General features: G+C 42.5%; 1 protein-coding gene across 2 annotated transcripts in view; it reads left to right on the forward strand.

The window, feature by feature from the left end:
• UBLCP1 (ubiquitin like domain containing CTD phosphatase 1) overlaps positions 1 to 20527 on the forward strand; it is a 76671-nt gene that overhangs the window by 53524 nt on the left and 2620 nt on the right. For both annotated transcript variants that reach the window (XM_068098436.2, XM_078769871.1), the window contains exons 8-10: positions 14830 to 14928; positions 15088 to 15204; positions 16375 to 16502. In XM_068098436.2, coding sequence (XP_067954537.1) covers positions 14830 to 14928; positions 15088 to 15204; positions 16375 to 16502 — 344 coding nt within the window. The remainder of the gene's footprint in view (positions 1 to 14829; positions 14929 to 15087; positions 15205 to 16374; positions 16503 to 20527) is intronic.

Raw genomic sequence — 20527 nt, forward strand, 5'->3', positions numbered from 1 at the left:
ATGGTTGTTAAATTTTATCTTGTTTTCCCAAACGGGTAAAAAATCATTCATTTATATATTTGAAAAACAAGTAATCTAACTTTTTTTGAGCTTTTTTAGAAACCCAATATCTTATCCTGAGTTCAGGTTTAATTTCAAGATAATCCATTATTTTATTTATAAAGTATCTTGCATTAACATTTCCATTAAAATTATTTTGAATCATAAATAACAATAAACCCTTATACATTTCCCCAATACAAATAGTCTCTTCCCTTGAAAGAAATGGTGTATTATCACCATAATACTTAACATTCATCTCTCTTATTAATCCTGTAAAGTATTTCATTTTTGGTTCTAATTTAAAAGAGTTATATATTTTTCTATATTTTTTATTATCATTAATTAGAAGATAATCACAGAATAAACATTGTTTATATGAATCCTCATCATTAAGTCCCACTCTATCACAAGCCGGACAATTCTCTAATTTATCATATGGAGAGTCTGGAAATTCTAAATATCCTTCAGAACTTATCATATTTAGATAGTAAATTTTTACTTAAACAAAATGTGTTTTTTTTAACTAATAAATACAATATTTCAAAACACAAAAGACAAATTTCAATCAATCTCTACTTCAACGGAAGGTATAGAAAAATATGTCAAAGATGTTAAATTGAATAAAGATAAATATGGCAATTTTTGGATAAAACCAGTTATGGAAAATAACATGAGTTCCTCTATTTCATTTAAAGGACAAAGAGCTATGTTAATTAATAACTCCATTAAAGTAAATTTAACAAAAGTTTATCCTCTACTCCTGGTAATTTATTCAAAGCTTGAAAAAGTGATCGATCATGATACTTTGAAAAAGAATGATAAGACCATTAATAATTCCAGAGGAGACATTTGTATTTTCTTTAATAATCCAAAGGGTGTAGATCTAAGTAAAATGAATGATGTTAATATTTCTGGTGAAATGTCATTTCGTTCTATGATAGTTAGAGATTATTTAAAGATAACTTTTGATATTAAAAATGTAGAGATTGAATCTGTTAATGAAAGAAAGTATATAGATATTGATGGGAATATTTTTCCTGCTAATTAAATATGAGTCATTACAGCAGTGAAGATTTTACTATTTTATTGAACTCTGACGATAGTGATGATAGTATTTCATTGAACTCAGATGATAGTTATGATACTAATAGTTTGTACTCAAATGATAGTTATGATAGTAGTTTGATTGATGACAATAGTGAATCAATGAGTGATAGTATTGATGATCTTATTGTTGAATTTTGTGATGGTAGCTTTGTTGATGATAATTTTATTGTTAAATTTAGTTATGATATTGAAGATGATAATTCAGACTCTGATGCTGATAGTATGGAAGAAAGTGATTCAGAATAAGGGCTTCTTGCGATTTATGTTTAAGTAAAAATACATAGATAAAATGAATCAAATTTCTCACTGTACAAAATGTCAAAAGAATGTTAAGAATCTTCTCAGACATGAGATGACTTGGGAACATCTACTTCCAAAGAAAACTACACATTGCGATACCTATAATAATGATGTTATCCACTTTAAGAAGCAAACAAAGGAGTGGAGAATGAGACAGGATTGGTATATTAATGGAAAACATAATGAGTGTGAAAAGTACCAAATTAAACAGTTGGAGATGATAATGAAACAAAAGGTTCTTAAAACACATATAAGGTTAAATATTAAGACTGGTTTCTTTGGTTATGAAAGGGATTATGAGTGGACGGAGAACTTTGATGGTTTTCAAATAATTGATGGAATAACAGTTTATTATAATTTGAAAATGATATGTGGAAGAGGTGGATCTCAAACAAGGTCTCTTAGAGAAGTATATCATTTTATAGAAGCTCAAAAGAAGAATAGTGATCCCAGGGTTTTGTTTGTAAATATTCTAGATGGAGATGGGATAAGAAGACTGGAGGGAAGTGAAGATGGAAAGGTATTTGTAGGTTGTATGAAAGAGTGGGAGGGATACTTTCAGGATTCTTGATGCTATTAGAGGGTTATAGAATGAGGGGGTCAACTGTATACAGATGGGTGCACCAGAACTCTGTTATGTATCCTACAATTAAATATGAGTCATTATAAAGATTTTATGACTTAGATGATTCTGAGTGAAAAAGTGTTTTAGTTTAAGTATAGTTTCATATACTAGGGCATGCCCGTACTATATATATAGGACGTGCCCGTAAGTGCGTGATGTTACCGTACAATGAATGTATCGTCCCGACGCCGCAGCTCGGATGGCGCTGCAGTTAATCGGGCCCCCAAATTCCTCATCGACGATAACTAAACAATATATTATATGAATCGCACCGTACATACCTCCTTCTAGATCTTGTTCTTGTCTTGATATACTCACTCAGGCTCACTCTATCACGACTGAGTCCTCCCAGCTCCTCCAAATGGCGCCCGCTCGCCGCTACGTAAGTCCGGAAGTGACGTCCTCATTTGACTGTCCGGAAGGTCGCATATCGCAGGAAAGCGAAAGAATCGCAAATTAGTTTTAATTAGTTTTAAAACGTCGTTTAACGCCAACATAGCGCCAACATAGTTTGCCGACGGGAAATAAATGAATACGCTCTCAAATGTGCCATCCGAGGCAGAGTCTGTTCGCCACGTTCGGCACACGTGATAGCTCGCTGCTCTCTGATTGGTTGAATCGTTTTTTGGACATAGCTCGGTAACTACTTCTGCGATTAATTTAAAACCTTGAAAAGGCACATCCTCGGGTCCCCAGCAATATACCTGGCAAGTTTCAAGTATATCGGACCGGTAGTTGTCGAGAAACAGCGGTCACAGACAAACATACATACAAACATACAAACATACAAACATACAAACATACACACAGAGATTGCTGGAATTATAGATAGATAAAACGAGCTGTAAAGCTCAAAAGTGTTTTAGTTTAAGTATAGTGATATATATATATAAAACACTACACTTTCTCACCCTTTAAATATGGTTTATTGTGATACTTGCGAGAAGGAAGTAAAATATTACAAGCGTCATATTCTCACCGCAAAACATACATACAACATTCTTAACAAACTTTCCCCTCTTCCACCTAAAACAAAACATTGTACGGTCTGTAAAACAACCATCCTCAAGAAGGGGTTTAAAGCTCATTTTAAAACTTACAAACACTCGTCAAAATTGTTAAAATTGTTTACTATTAGGATCACTGATGGTGCTTACAACGGTCATATCAGAACACGCATATTTGACTTTCATCCTCCTGGCCCCAACTCAATTGTTGAGGCTGTGGATATCATCAAACCCTTTGTGAAAGACCTTATTGAAAAGACTCTTATTGAGTTGAAACCAATCAAGTTCTATATGGGTATTTAAATGAAAATCTCAAAAGCAGATCCAATCACTGGTGATTATTACACTGATGAGGCTTACATGAGAACTAAGGCACACTTTATATCTTCATATCAAGATTTTAAAACAACAGGAGTCTATGGTCAACTGATTGCACAAGAACAAGAACTTGAACACACAATTACTGGAAGTGGTTGGAATATAAATGAGATACTATATATTGATATTCATATTGTTACTGATCGCGGTTAGGATGTTATAGACCGAGCGGTGGTTTAAAACCGCGACCTAACAAAACTCACCCGATTCCACCCGAACGTTGGTTGTATCGCACCCTAGCTGCTCAATGAGGGAAAAGACAAAAGCGACGCAATGCAAGAGGAAAACGGAGACAAAAAAAGGTTTGAAATACTACTACATTTATTCCTACTATTTACACACAAGCAAAAAGACAGATGTCACGTTTATTTACAAGCACAAGACGCAGGTGACACAGTGCAAATTTAGCTTACCTACAGACTTAACTTATATCCCAGGACAGAACAAACAGAACGCTGACTCACGCGGGGAATGCCAGGGATGGCAGAAGGTGGATGGCTGGAGGGAGAGGAAAGGTCCAAGGGGGGGTCTTGCAGCTCAATCGTGCGTTTGGCAGCCGCCGTTCCTTTTTGTTGGCCCTGCTCCAAACCGCCGTTCAGGCCCCCTTTGGCGGTTGCCGGGTGTCGCTGCTGCGGCGGCCTCCGTCCGCTGCGTTCCCAGGACTTGTCTCACTGGTCTGGTCCCTCAACCCTCAACCCTCAACTCTTTCTTGCTTCTCTCACTTCTCACCACCGACTCCTCTCTCTGGCAACCGACTGTCACCAACTCCTTGCAACCAACTCCTCCTCTCTTTCTCTCAACCGACCCAGACCAACCCAGAGTGCATCTCTCTTTCTTCTTCTCCTCGGTCCACTTCCGGTTGCGCCCTTTTATAGCGCCCCCAGCGATCACGCCCCCGGCGCTTTGGACACGCCCATCGGGGCGCTCACCTCGGCCCTGGCTGGTCGCACGACCCTCGGGCTCCGCCCTGGATGACGACGGGCGGCGCGCCCCTCCTCCCCTCTGACGAGGTGCGACACACCTTTCTTCTCCGACCCGAGCCTCGTGGTCAATGGTGGTTATTGGAGGGGAGGTAATATGGGCAATCGAGGCTCGCCAATGACGAGAGGGGGATGTAATATGAGGTCATTGGAGGTTTTGGAGGGGATGGAAAGGGAGATTTTTGGGGATGGGAAGGAAAGGGGGTCTATTCTCTTTCACTGGTGCAATGGAGTACTTTTAATTAATGGGAGACACAGCCTTATCCTAAAACACAGAATAAGAGATAACTATCAAAAGAAAAGATATATCGTGTCCTGCATGTATGTTTTTTTATGGACTAACTACGGGAACGCCCTTTGACCTTTATACAACCACAACGGAGGGAGGAGGGGTGAGTTTTACAACAACCTTTTACAACAACCTTTTACAACATTTTACCACCACCACAAAATAAAAAAACATTCTCATATTCACAACACTGCACCCTCCTCCCCTTAGGCACGTCCCGGGCCTATTACTTTTACCTTAGTGTGGCATGTAGGTGTAGTTCCCTCTACTTTTAACCTGACCCTGAGTGCGACAGTTTTAAAACATAAATAAATGTGTCCTGCTGCTCCATTGCACCCTGCCTAACAGACTTACGCCCACAGTTAACCGAATTGCGGAATGGTCTTCAAACTATACACTGACGGTGGGGAGCATTATTTACACTGACGCTAATTTTATTTACAAAACTAACCCAGGACCTGTAATTGTTCTTTCTGGGGGGAGGACAGTCTGCTCTGCATCAATGCACCATTAAAGCACCCAAAAACGCACCAATACACACCCAAGCACCAATCGGTGCAGTCCCCATTGTTCAATGAATAAAATAAAACCAACAAACCCAACCCTGCAGGTGTCTCTTGCTCTTCGGCTCCCTCTGCTGGTTATCATTATTTCTTCCAGTTGTTGTCATTTTCATTTGCTTTGCTTACTGGCGGCCTATTTGCAATAAAGCTTGCCCAAACGTGTCCATTTTATTTATCTTTATTTATGGCCCACAGGGCCGACTACGTGTGGTTCACCTGTGGGGCATCGGTGCCCTGTGGCCAAGGTCCGCCAGCAAGATTTCGGGCCCTCATGGCCGGTTCCAGCAGAGGGGCCTTGCCCCAACCCATGGGGTCCATAAGTGGTGCTCGGCCACTGACATGTGGTCCATAATGTGGTGCATCGATGCAGACAGCTGGTTCTGGGAATTTCGGGCGCACAATGGCCGACCCACGCACGCTCCCCTCGGCGCCCAACGGCGCTCAGGTCCTCATGTGGGAGACAAAAAAAAAAGGGGGGACAAGACAGATGAGCGAGGGGTAAGGTCTCAAGGGTACACATCAAAAAGGCAATGCAAGGCGAAATGCGTACGGAGGGCGAAGTGAGAAAGCTCGTCCCTACCGTACGTCACCCCCCTGTTACCTAGCCCACCCTTGCCCTTACCCCATATGTACAAAACCTACACATTACCAATTCGTCACTACTGTCACGTCTTCCCCATATTTCCCCTATATCAAATTCGTCACCACAATCCCTCTACTTCAAAAATTTGCCATCATTAATTCATCATCAATCCTCATAAGGAGGCAGAGATGGAACATCAAAGCACAATGTCACACCCACGTCATGATGCGTCTCACATTCCAAACATTTGCACAATAAAAAATAATAAAACATGGCATGGTGTGGAGTTCCTGTCACCTCCGGTGAGTGGGTGCAGATGGTGCGAGGAGATCCTTCATCCTAACTATCCTCTAAATGACTTTAACACACTTTACACTACCCGGGGTCTTTCTCCGGCCAAACCATTGGCCCTCTTACACTATGGGTTCTAAAAACCAATTCCCATTGGCCAAACTGTGGTGCTTTTCAATTTGGGGTCTCACTCCCCCGATTCATCTCCCGGTGCCCTCGCACAATTTCTGGGCCGCGACGTGTAGCTCTCCCAACAGGTCTACCCACCTGCACACCTCCACCACTGTAGTTGCCACCCGAGCTTACCTAGCTCCTCACCCTAACCTATCTAACTGGGGGCAGCCCCTCTCCTGGCTCTGTCACCCCATGGTGCCCTCTGGCACTGGGCTACCCGGGTCCGTCCTCCGGATCCTCGGGCCCCATCCACAACAACTACTACCGGCTCCCAGAGCCCACCTGCGGCCTCACCTGGCCGACATCCTTACAGTGGTGGAGTGCCCAAACCAACTACACACACTAACAGGCTACACGCCCAGCCATTTCCACAACACTAATGCACCCATCCAAACATCATTCTGTCACCCGCACCACAGATGCCAATATCCAACCACAATTTACCTGTACCCTCTACCTAACACTTACACTACCCGCCCCGGGTATCCGTGATGGGGGTCCACTCTTCCCCCATTCACACCTTCGCACCATCCACTCCACTCCACAATTTCCACCATTCTCACTCCACGACCATCCATTCCAATCCTCCAGACCATTTATTCCATACTCCTGTCTTTCATTCACCTGTCGTTGCACACCTGTGCAATCTCACCTGGTGCCACCTGCACCCTCCTCCTCTTTCTGGACCAGTTGGTCAACGCAACACACATCACCATCACTCACTCATACACTGCTCCACACACCTGTTCAGTTGCACACCTGTGCAATCACACCTGTTCCATTCTCACCTGTTCAATCCTCACACGCACGGCATCATCTCAGCTAACTACTCCCCTCTGAAACTTGCGCTTCCCAGTCGTCCCTTTAAACTATTGCGCTCCCACGTCATTATCATCCATACTAATCTACCTGCGTCCCCACTACAGGTATCAGTCACTAACTAACCTTAACGTTACCTAATGTCAATCTCTTCTAGATCCCTACAATATAACCTAACCCACCCGGACTAGTTTTCACTGCCACACACCCCATAATCTATAGCTCCTTTGCCCCCACTTGTGAGGGATGGTGGATTTGCCATCCCACCACATCGGGGGTCTCTCACTATCAATTTGGCACACCAAATTCCAACCAATTCAAAAATTTTCCATTTACTGCCAATTCTACCCACTATTATAAATTTCGTATCAAATCACTACCATCATCGTCCGTCTACTTATTACATCCTCTCGGTGCGCCATGACATCATTAAACTCGGTTTCGCAAAGCCGAGCAATGAATTCGGGTGGTTTGGTCGCCTGCAGGTTGAATCCGTCCGGCTTTCGGTTCAAGGGAGGTGGTTTGGTTGGACCGAGATTCCACGCACCATCTCGGCGCGGCACCTTGCGGTCCCGGGCCCGATGGCTCAATCTCCCCCGGTCGGAACCCCGTCCCCACGAGGGGGCACCGTTCCGCTTCCTCCCACTCGCCCTCGAACCGGACCGGTCGCCTCGCCCGACAAAGCCTGGACTCGACCGTGCGGGGCGGGGCCAAGCCCGAATCGGCAACGACGCTTCGAAGAGAAACGACGCAGCTTCGATCGACGCCGGGCCTCGCACCCAACCAAGCACCCCTCGCACCGAGTGCTCGCATCGGCTATCCGTCGCTCTAACCACTAAACCGGTTACCATCGATGCTTCACTTGCATGCTTACAAGCATACGCTACCCCTTTCACCCTCACAAAACCTGGCGTTCCAACGCCGTCCGTACATTCCACCAACGCTCTCTCTGTTACACACCACACCTCTTGCGCACACTTCGGTCCACACCTCTCCTCCGTTACGTCCTCCGTAACACTCACCATGGGCGTGCACTCCGCATTGCTCTCACTCCCTGTGTCACACCCCGTACACACCGACGTGCATTCTCGCTCGCACTCGGTTTCACTCCCACACTTTATAACACACCCACTCGCCGACGCACACTTTTTCCTCCCACGCGTGCCATTTCCACTCACTCGGGACCCCTCACCAACGCCCGGGTGCTTCCTCGATCCCAAGCGCGCGAAAATTCTTTTGTCGCTAAACATCCTCTTACAAAATCTCCCCGCACAATACACAACAGCACGACTCACCTGGGGGATCCTTTTCTCCACGCGAACCTGCAAACTTGCATTCGGGTTAAGCACAGCATCGTGATGTGAGCAGGGACTTTGTACATAATCCATTTCTCCCTGCAATTCTCGGGCTACCTCCGTCATCTCTTCAATTTTAATTCCCGCTACTGCTTTTTCTTTATTAACCTCGGCGACCGCTGGCTTTAATAAAACACCCTCCTCTACCTCAGCGGTCGCCGGCTTTTCAAAACCCCGTGTCGCGATTTCTACCCCCGTCATTGTACCCGTGCTTTTCTCCACTTCGCTCAACCAGCGCTTTTCGACTCGCGTTACCTCCTCGTGCACCCCTGGGACCCTTTCGCCCAACTTGCGGTCTCTGTCCCTATGCTCCCTTTCCTCCCTATCGGCCCTCATTCCGTTTATCATTGCTTCGATTTGCTCACTCTGAGCCTCCATCCGGTTCCCCATTACCCCCATTTGGCCCTCCAATCGCTCACTATTCTGGGCCATAAGGGCCTTCATTTGTATAAAAAAAAGGTTCAAATCCATTGGCATCTCCGGTTCGACTACCGCGACCATGGGCGTGGCTAAATGTGGCGCCGCTGTAATCACGTGCGCTAGAGCGCCATTTTGTGCACCTGAAATTCCCGCAACCACATTGCCATTTTCCTCCTCCCTTTCTTCCCCGAAGTCCTGGGTTACTTCTAACCCCTCTATCTCTCCCACCGGCATCCCGTCGCCTTGGACAGCCATGGCGCGATTTCAAAATTCGGGCTTTTCCTTTAAAACAAAACAAATTTCGGTATTTTATAATTTTGAGCGCGTGAAGCGCGCTCCGGGTCGATCTCACTCCCCGACACCAATTGTTACTGATCGCGGTTAGGATGTTATAGACCGAGCGGTGGTTTAAAACCGCGACCTAACAAAACTCACCCGATTCCACCCGAACGTTGGTTGTATCGCACCCTAGCTGCTCAATGAGGGAAAAGACAAAAGCGACGCAATGCAAGAGGAAAACGGAGACAAAAAAAGGTTTGAAATACTACTACATTTATTCCTACTATTTACACACAAGCAAAAAGACAGATGTCACGTTTATTTACAAGCACAAGACGCAGGTGACACAGTGCAAATTTAGCTTACCTACAGACTTAACTTATATCCCAGGACAGAACAAACAGAACGCTGACTCACGCGGGGAATGCCAGGGATGGCAGAAGGTGGATGGCTGGAGGGAGAGGAAAGGTCCAAGGGGGGGTCTTGCAGCTCAATCGTGCGTTTGGCAGCCGCCGTTCCTTTTTGTTGGCCCTGCTCCAAACCGCCGTTCAGGCCCCCTTTGGCGGTTGCCGGGTGTCGCTGCTGCGGCGGCCTCCGTCCGCTGCGTTCCCAGGACTTGTCTCACTGGTCTGGTCCCTCAACCCTCAACCCTCAACTCTTTCTTGCTTCTCTCACTTCTCACCACCGACTCCTCTCTCTGGCAACCGACTGTCACCAACTCCTTGCAACCAACTCCTCCTCTCTTTCTCTCAACCGACCCAGACCAACCCAGAGTGCATCTCTCTTTCTTCTTCTCCTCGGTCCACTTCCGGTTGCGCCCTTTTATAGCGCCCCCAGCGATCACGCCCCCGGCGCTTTGGACACGCCCATCGGGGCGCTCACCTCGGCCCTGGCTGGTCGCACGACCCTCGGGCTCCGCCCTGGATGACGACGGGCGGCGCGCCCCTCCTCCCCTCTGACGAGGTGCGACACGCCTTTCTTCTCCGACCCGAGCCTCGTGGTCAATGGTGGTTATTGGAGGGGAGGTAATATGGGCAATCGAGGCTCGCCAATGACGAGAGGGGGATGTAATATGAGGTCATTGGAGGTTTTGGAGGGGATGGAAAGGGAGATTTTTGGGGATGGGAAGGAAAGGGGGTCTATTCTCTTTCACTGGTGCAATGGAGTACTTTTAATTAATGGGAGACACAGCCTTATCCTAAAACACAGAATAAGAGATAACTATCAAAAGAAAAGATATATCGTGTCCTGCATGTATGTTTTTTTATGGACTAACTACGGGAACGCTCTTTGACCTTTATACAACCACAACGGAGGGAGGAGGGGTGAGTTTTACAACAACCTTTTACAACAACCTTTTACAACATTTTACCACCACCACAAAATAAAAAAACATTCTCATATTCACAACAATATTCTTAAATCAGATCCTCTAAAAGCTTCTTCTTACATTGATTTACCCAGTGTTATCAAAAATAGAAAAGCAGTTATCAATATCAAAAATAAAGACAATAAATGTTTTCTCTGGTCTATCCTGGCACATTTACATCCTGCTGGTGATCATGTAGAAAGAGTATCTCATTATGAAAAATATGAGAATGCATTAAATATGAAAGATCTAAAGTTTCCTATGGCTTTAAATGATATTCCTAAATTTGAAAAGATGAATAATTTATCAGTTAATGTTTATGGTCTAACAGAAACAAACAAAGTCCAGATTCTGAAACTTACTGATGATCATAAATCTTGTCATGTTAATCTTCTATATTTTAATTCGGAGGAAAATTCACATTATACATACATTAAAGATCTTTCTAAATTGGTTCGTACACAAGTATGTAAAAGGACAAATAAAATATTTGTTTGTATGCGTTGTCTTAACTTTTTCCATTCACAAGAAAGATTAGATAAACACTCAGAGTATTGTGGAGAACATAAATCAACGGTAATCAATATGCCTAAAAAAGGCTCAAAGATTTCATTCAAAGATGAAAAGAAAACAATGAAACATCCATTTGTTATATATGCTGATTTTGAAAATATTCTAGAAAAAATTAACACGTGTCAACCTAATTCTAAAAAATCATACACAAATAAATATCAAAAACATACTCCTTGCGGTTTTTGTTATCATATCAAATCATCTGTTGGTGATGAATATAACAAGTTAGAAACGTATAGAGGTTCAAATATCTCAGAGGAGTTTGTGAAACGACTAGAAAAAGACTGTGTTCGATTAACCAAGACAATGAGAGAAACCAATAAACCAATGTCCTTGACGAGTGAAGAGAAAAGGGAATTTAGACAGCCAAAGGCTGCCTGTCATATTTGTGAGGAGGAAATTGAGGAAGGTCTAAAGGTTAGAGATCATTGTCATCTCACTGGTAAATATAGAGGTCCGGCTCATCAAAGTTGTAATATTAATTATAAACTCCCCTCTTTCATCCCTGTCTTTCTTCATAACAATGCCAATTATGATACTCATCTATTTATTAATGAACTTTCAAAGACCCCTGGGTCTATAAGTGCCATTCCATCCACGGATCAGAAATACATTTCATTCACAAAAACAATCTTTATAAAAACAGGATTTGACTTTAAGAAAAAGAAAAATACTTATGATATGACTAATATTAGATTTCTTGACACATTTAAATTCATGGCTGATTCACTGAAGGAATTGGTTAAAAACTAGGGCATTGCCCGTACTATATCTATATCTAAAATTATATCCCCCCCCTCTATTTACATGAAATGGTTTGGTCCAAAGCGAACGGCTTGCGAGTACGGTGACAATCCCCCCCCTCTATTTACATGCAATGGTTTGGTCCAAAGCGAACGGCTTCCGGAGTTTGGTAAAGAAATCGCCATCGCGTGCACAAACGCGCAGGAAAGCGAATGAATCGCAAATTCGGTTTTATTAGTTTTAAAACATAGTTTAACGCCAACATAGTTTGCAAACGTGAAATAAATGAATACGCTCTCAAATGTGCCATCCGAGGCAGAGTGTGTCCTCCACGTTCGGCACACGCGATCGTTCGCTGCTCTCTGATTGGTTGAATCGTTTTTTGGACATAGCTCGGTAAGTAATTGTCCGATTAATATGAAACCTTGAAAAGGCACATCCTCGGGTCCCCAGCAATATACCTGGCAAGTTAAAAGTATATCGGACCCGTGGTTGTCGAGAAACAGCGGTCACAGACAAACAGACGTACAGACGTACAAACGTACAGAGATTACTGGAATTATAGATAGATATCAAAGAGTTTTCATGTCTTTCTGAATATTTTCCTGACAATGATTTACTTACAAAAAAGGGAATTTATCCCTATGACTATATGGATTCGTTTGAGAAGTTTAATGAGACAAAGCTTCCATCAAAAGAAAATTTCTACAACAAATTAAATGACAAACATTTAAAAGATAAAAAATATTTACATGCTCAAAATGTTTGGAAAAAATATAACATCAAGAATCTTGGTGAGTACCATGATTTGTATTTAAAAACTGATGTTCTTCTTCTGGCTGATGTGTTTGAGGCTTTCAGAACAATCTGTCATTCTGGATATGGATTGGATCCTGCTCACTATTACACTGCTCCTGGTCTTGCTTGGAGCGCGATGTTGAAAATGACAAAACAAGATTTGGATTTAATAACAGATGTTGACATGCTCTTGATGATTGAAAAGTCAAAAAGAGGTGGAATTTCACAAGTCTGTTCAAAGAGATATGTTAAAGCAAATAACAATTACATTCCAAATTATGATCCATCGGTAGAGAGCTCCTACTTGATGTATTATGATGCGAATAGCTTGTATGGCTGGGCAATGTCTCAAGCACTTCCTTATGGTGGTTTAGAATGGGTGGATGAAAGTGAATATGATGACGTTTTAACAGATCTAAAAAATTTAACACAGGAAGAATTAGATGAATCAAATGTTGGTTATTATTTTGAAGTTGATTTGAAATAGCCAGAGGAACTCCATAACCGACACAAAGATCTCCCATTTGCTTGTGAAAAGGAAAGTCCAAAGAAGGAGTGGTTAAGTGATTATCAACAATCATTTAATGTAAAGGGTAAATCAACAGAGAAACTTCTTACTACACTTTATGATAAGAAAAATTATGTTATCCATCAAATAAATTTGAGACAATGTCTTTCAAAGGGTCTCCGTGTTGAAAAGATACATAGGATTCTCAAGTTTAATCAGTCATTGGTTGAAAAAGTACATTGACTACAACACCAAAATGAGAACAAATGCTACAAATGACTTTGAGAAAAACTTTTATAAGTTAATGATTAACTCTGTATTTGGAAAAACGATGGAGAATGTTAGAAAGAGACAAAACATTCGTATATCAACATCATGGAAACAAGCATCAAAATTGATTAACAGACCAAGCTTCTCGAGAGTAGAAGTTTTTACAGAAAACTTTTGTGCGGTACATTTGATGAAAGAAAGCGTTGAGATGGACAAACCTATTTACATTGGTACCTCAATACTTGATTTATCAAAGTCCTTGATGTATGATTACTTTTATAATAACTTGAAAAAGAAATATCAAAATGATGTTAATCTACTCTATATGGATACAGATAGTTTTATTTTTAAAATTAATACTGATGATGTTTATTCTGATATGAAAAAAGACTGATACTTATGACACTAGTAATTATAGTGAAAAGAGTGAGTTGTTCTCTAAGGAAAATAAAAAGGTGATTGGAAAGTTCAAGGATGAATTAGGAGGACGTGTTATGAGTGAATTTGTGGGATTGAGGTCTAAGGCTTATGCTTATAAATACATTGGAGAGATTGATAAGAAGTTAAAGGATAAGAAATTGAAGGGAATCAAAAAGAGTGTAATAAAACAAACTATAAATTTTAATAATTATTATACATGTTTAACAACAAAGAAAGAAGAGTTTAGAAAGATTAATGGAATAAGAAGTTATAAACATCAATTATATTCAGAAGAGATAAATAAGAAAGCATTGGGGGCTTTTGATGATAAGAGGTTTATTTTTAAAAATGGAATTGATTGTCTCCCTTATGGTCATAAGTATATAAGTGATAAGGTATAAACGATAAGTTATATATATAATGGGTTAGGGATTTTAAGGGGCTACCGCCACCATTTTTCCCTATCAACCAGACTAATGGAGGTTTAAAAATGGTGTAGATAAGAACATTAACTGTAGGATCATAGGTTCATAAGGCCAGAAGGATCATAGGTCCATAAGGGTAAATATTTGTTTATGAGTGGTCTAATGAAGGAGGATTGAGGATGGGTGTTAATGGGTGGTCTAGGATCGTTGATACTTGGTTCATAAGGTCAGAAGGATTATAGGTTCATCATATAGAAGGATCATTGTTTGAGTGGTCTAATGAGGGATAGGTGTTAATGGGAATTAGAGGGTGGAAATATAGAGGTGTTTAATCTGGGGGAAATTAACATGTAAGTCAATGGGGTCCAGGATCAACATATATACACTACTTGAGGGTGTTGAGTGGACAGAGGAGGCAAAAAATTTTTTTTTTGTGATGCAGGTTGTGAACCTCGTGCGGTCCTTCTTGTTAAACAATATTGACCTATCTAATGCTGTTGTTACCATCAGGAGATTGGTGTTACCACAAATCCGAATTACAAGGTTACCTTCATGCTGGATAGTGCTGCTATGATTACTGTCTTCACAGCAAAGTATGGCATTGTGGAGGTAGGACCTTAAACCCTCAGGTTCCTTTGTTTATCAGATCATGGTTTTTCACTAATGTCTCGTATCAAGCACAATCCTTCATATTTAGTTGGACACCCACTCTCAGTAAGCTGGAACTATGATTTTAATTCCCTGTCTACTGTCCCCAACCTTTGGCAGGTAAAACCACTGGGTGTAATATGGGGGAAGTTTCCAGATTTCTACTCGAGTTCAAACTCCATCATGGTAGACGATATACGACGCAACTTCTTGATGAACCCGCAGAATGGCCTCAAGGTGAGACATCTCGTGCAAAATTAACCCACAGTGCGCAGCGTTTAAGTCGGTATTTCCAAGCTTTCAGCCATGGGTCACGTGTTTTGCCTTGAATGCATTCTCAAAAAATACATAAATGCAAGGCTTTTGTTGAGGTCTGCCTACTTTTTGACTACGTTGCATGGTGGATGCTTTTATCAAATGCTTGACTTGCATTGTCAAACATCAGTGATGTGAAAACAGATCTTTTGGGAACTTGTTAAGAAAAGCATCATTAAACTGGATATTTATCTCAGGATAATTCACCCCAGATTCACCCCCTCCTACCCCCCCCCCCCCCCCACCCCCTGTTAATTCATCCCAGATCCACTTTCTTGAAATACCGACTACTTTCCTGGAAGTCCTAGCAGTGTCCATGTATTTTTTATTTTTTTTTACCTCCCCCTCCCCTTCCCATGCCTCCTTCCCCCCAAGTCCTCTCCCTCCCACAGATCTCCCAATGTCCCTGCTCTCTATCTTGTTCTCTCGCTCCCTTTATCTTATGTTTTATGTGTCAGTTTGTCTTTTCTGTGATCAATGTTAGCTCTTACATGAGCCTTGACCTTGTATCCAAAAAAAGAAAAGAAAAGATAACTCACATATTGCAGTGATTTCTGGGAGCCTATTACTATCGGCAGGATGACCTAGAGGTGCACACTCACTCACCTATAAGCGGTCTAGCCTGGGTTTGAATCACGATTCAGCCATAAACTGTCATCCCAGTGTTTCACAGGCAGGGTGATTCGTCAGTGTGTCGTACTTCGGAAAAACGTTAAATTGGACGTCCCTTCTGCCAGCATTAGTTGGTGGGCGTTAAAGATCCCACAGTGTCCTTCATGAAGAGTACGCGAGCCATCGCCGGCACTCTGAACAATTCCATGCTCTAACTACTGATGGCAAACCACCTAGCACGACCCCGGCCTAGAAAGTGTTTCGGCAGAAGCAATGCTCTGCAACACAGAGTATGATATATCGGATTGATCACTGAACATGGGTTTGCTCGTAGTTTTTTGCCATTGCGCATTGAGCTACCAACTCTAAATGTGTACATGATAAATAATTGGTCAATGTGGGACTCTAATGCTTGTTTCTGCTCATCTTGTTTCATCATGCTGATGTTTCTGCTCATCCCGGACTGCCAACCTGTGCCAGATAAAGCCATTCATGAAGGCGCACCTCAACAGAGACAAGGACCGAGAACTCCTCAAGATCTCGCAGTACCTGGATGACATCGCCAGCCTTCCCGACCTTACGGTCCTAAACCATAAATATTGGGAAAGGTGAGGAGGATGGAAGTGATGCAAGATTGTGAGTAGAACCCATTGTGGACATTATGAAGGCCTAAATCGTCTCTTCCTTCCTAAGCACGTTGCGTTAATAGCCCCGCACATTCAACATTGATGGCTCCGCTAATATAACCTTGATAAAGAAAACGCTCTTCTCCGGCTCTTGAGCATATAGTTGTATATCCCTGCTCTACTCTCACTTCTATAACGCTTGAATAGTAAATGTACAGGAATGAGAAATTTGTTTTCTGAATGTCGAAGCATTTCTGCGACTTCCGTAAACAACAGGTAATACGGCACAAATTGTGATATGGCCTTTCCTATCCAACATTATCACACAGCAATATGAACCAGAGGTGTTCTATATGTATGGACCCTGTCGAGCCATTTTGGGTGTTTATTTATCTTCTGTGCAGCAATCTTAAGAAGGGATCGTAATTGGCATGTCTGTGGGTGATTGGCCCTTGTCCATCGATGCGGAACTTCCCCTTTTGGGAAAGGCATGAGTGGTGCAACTTCCCTTTATCTAAAGTTACCTGGCAGTGAGTCTCCGTAGCAGCAAACTACAGCTACTATAATAGCCCAAATTATCCTCACCTTGTGGGGTTGGCCAGGGAAAATTATTGGCCTAAGTCTTTTTACGAATTGGCTTATCAGGCTTGAAGTGTTGACTGAAGGTGCAAGATTTTGTCATTTATTTCAAGGTGCCAGTGATAACCCCCCCTACTCTTCACAAAAGGCACCGTGGGATCTATAATGTTCACTAACTAATGCGAGCAGATGGTACGCCCAGCTTAACATCCAGCGGAGGCACAGTGCACTTTCAGATGCAATGCACAGTGCATTCAGAAAGTATTCAGACCCCTTCACTTTTTTCACGTTTTGTTATGTTGCAGCCTTTTGTTGAAATCGTTTAAATTCATTTTTGCCCTCATCAATCTACACTCAATACCCCATAATGACAAAGAGAAAACAGGATTTTAGAAAGTTTTGCAAATTTATTAAAAAGAAAAAACTGAAATATCACATTTACATTGACATAAGTATTCATACCCTTTGCTATGACACTTGAAATTTAGCTCAGGTGCCTCCCATTTCTCTTGATCATCTGAGATGTTTCTACACCTTGATTGAAGTCCACTTGTGGTAAATTCAATTGATTGGACATGATTGGGAAAGGCACACACCTTTCTATATAAGGTCTCACAGCTGACAATGCATATCAGAGCAAAAACCAAGCCATGAGGTCGAAGGGACTGCCTGCAGAGCTCGGAGACAGCATTGTGTCGAGGCACAGATCTGGGGAAACCTACAAAAAAAATTCTGCTGCATTGAGGGTTCCCAAGGGCACAGTGGCCTCCATAATTCTTAAATGGAAGAAGTTTTGAACAACCAGGACTCTTCCGAGAGCTGGCTGTCCGGCCAAACTGAGCAATCGGAGGAGAAGGGCCTTGGTAAGAGGTGACCAAGAACCCGATGGTCACTGGCTGAGCTCCAGAGATCCTGTGTGGAGATGGGAGAAACTTCCAGAAGGACAACCATCACTGCAACACTTCACCGACCTGGGCTTTATGACAGAGTGGCCAGACGGAAACCAAACAGTTCGATCTTGGTTTCATCAGACCACAGAATCTCGTTTCTCAGTTTAAATGAATTTAAACGATTTCAGCATAAGGCTGCAACACAACAAAATGTGAAGAAAGTGAAGGGGTCTGAATACTTTCTGAATGCACTGTAGGTCTGCGAAGCACCACTCCAACAGTTTATAGTTGGGAACCGAACCCAGACCAAACAGCTCACATATCTGGATGCTACCTATACACCATCCTGTTGGTTGTCCCATCTACCAAACATATCTGAGAAACCTTGTACAAATCTTGTGGAAGGATAAATTGTTCCTTTTGCCAATTAAACTATGAACTTGCAGACATCCCTCACCCTTTTGAAGACAGAAACACATGACGTACAATGCTTACCTCGTCCTGGATGAAGACAACTGTGGTTGAAATGTTACACCTGCCCTTTTGCCAGTCAATGAGATATTCAATCTTCAGATTCCTTCAACATCATCCCAAATAATCAGGCATTGCATGATTTATGTAATGTCGCTCGATAACACCAGGCCCAATAGCAGGTGGAGGGTAGTTCGGGAATCGAGAGGATGAGATGCTTGGAGCCATGCCAATAGCCACACAGCAAGTGCCTCTCGCCCCATTACGCTACATTTAGTGTCGTAGCTGAGCTAAATGAAGCCTTAATGCGGTGCGTTCAAAAGGGAGTACCCCTGAATAAGAGGACAGCTCATTATGTAATGGGTGCTTCGCTCACTGTTGGGTCTGATGACCAACTCACTTATAGCTGGGGAGATGCATGTCTGTGCGCTGCAGCAGCCACACCCTTTGCCTTAATTGGCATATTAAACCTAGTGAGAGGAGTTGACAAAAGACGAGTTCAATTAAAGACATGTTTGGCCCTCTCCTCCAATGAAACTGACCAAACTATTTCGAAAAGAAACCACTGGCAGCAAGCTACGAGAGTTTCCAGATTGATTCAAATATGTAATTGCCAAGGAGTCTGGTTGGGTCGAACGAACACTTGGCAAATAGTATAGAAAGAACTAGAGCGAAGTCGATGGAATGCTATCGCAAACCCCAGTTTCCCACCGAAAACAAAGTTTAAAAATACCAAACTGAACTGCTTCCTTCAGACTTCACACTTCCTTCAGTGCGATTTTTTTTTTTTTTTTTTTTTTTTTTTTAATCGTGCGTAACGAGGATGTAACATGAAGTGACGCATGTGAAAAGATTATTTTTCAACAGATAGTTATTGTTGCTGTTGTGATGGCTGTGGTTGTGTGCTACTTCCGTGTACTTTTATATATTTCTCTTTTGCTTCATTTAGTAGAACGAAATGTTATTTTGTGTACTCCTTCCATATGTCACGTCTTATTCCAAAGGGTTCCTACTGTCGTAGAATATTGTTAGCTGGAACTGTTTCATTACTCATTCACGCTTCTTTTTCAATTCCGGAAATACGGGCTTTCAAAAGAGGCTTTGCCTTCCCCACCCTCCCCCCAGAAAGTCCTCCCCTCCCCACTTCAAACCCCCTCCCCACCAAAAGTTCTCACCCCACCCCTCCACCACCCAAAGCCTCAACCTCCCCCTTTCAACTCTGTCCAATCTTTACTCTCACCCTCCTCTCACTTGTAGAAGCAAACTGGCATTCCCACATCAAAACAGAGGACTATATAAGGCTTTCCGCTCCCGTATCATGCTATCACCGACTTCAAGGAAATCCGTCAGTCACCTGTTCAACTCAATTTTAAGAGAAAATAGTTGGAAATAACAGCAAGGACCTGCGTAACCTCCGGTGAAAGCGCTTCTTGAGATAGTCATATAGTTATTTGGGCGGTGAATAGACAACAGACAGTTGCCTCGATCACCGAGGCAAATCTTCGAGGCCCATAACGCCTTTTGGCTGAAAATCCTTTTTCCTATCGCTTTGGTCGTTTGAGACTGAAGGGAAAACTTGTAGGGAAAGAAAGTATGGTGATTGTGAACATGTCTGACTTCGCATAGCAGTAAGCACCAACATGGTGACCGCAGTATAGAAATTGTGGGTGGTCGGGTGAACCGTCCAACCAATGGGTTGAATTCGGACGGGCAGATGGATGCACGGCTCGTTTTATAGTACTAGTGGACCCGTTTGCCCATTGGTCTTTACGGCCTTGTAGCATACTTGCTTGCTTTCTGTCCTGCTTGAGCATTACCTTGCCTTTAACCAAGCCAGATGTGCTTGTGCTTGTGCTGGGGTGGGGATTATACGTTCGTTATTATTATTGCCAAATGATACTACGATTATAATTTTTGTTATTATTAGTATTAACATTGTAACAAAGCATATATTATCATGGTTTTTATTTATTTTGTAATTAAAATGCCATGCTGTGGAAGGACCTATTGAGCTGATCTATACACCTTAACGTTGTGTGTTTAAAACATGGGAAGTCCTTTGGCTTC

The sequence above is a fragment of the Myxine glutinosa genome, chromosome 1, assembly GCF_964187855.1.
Source record: "Myxine glutinosa chromosome 1, kmMyxGlut1.1, whole genome shotgun sequence".
NCBI classification, from domain to species: domain Eukaryota; kingdom Metazoa; phylum Chordata; class Myxini; order Myxiniformes; family Myxinidae; genus Myxine; species Myxine glutinosa.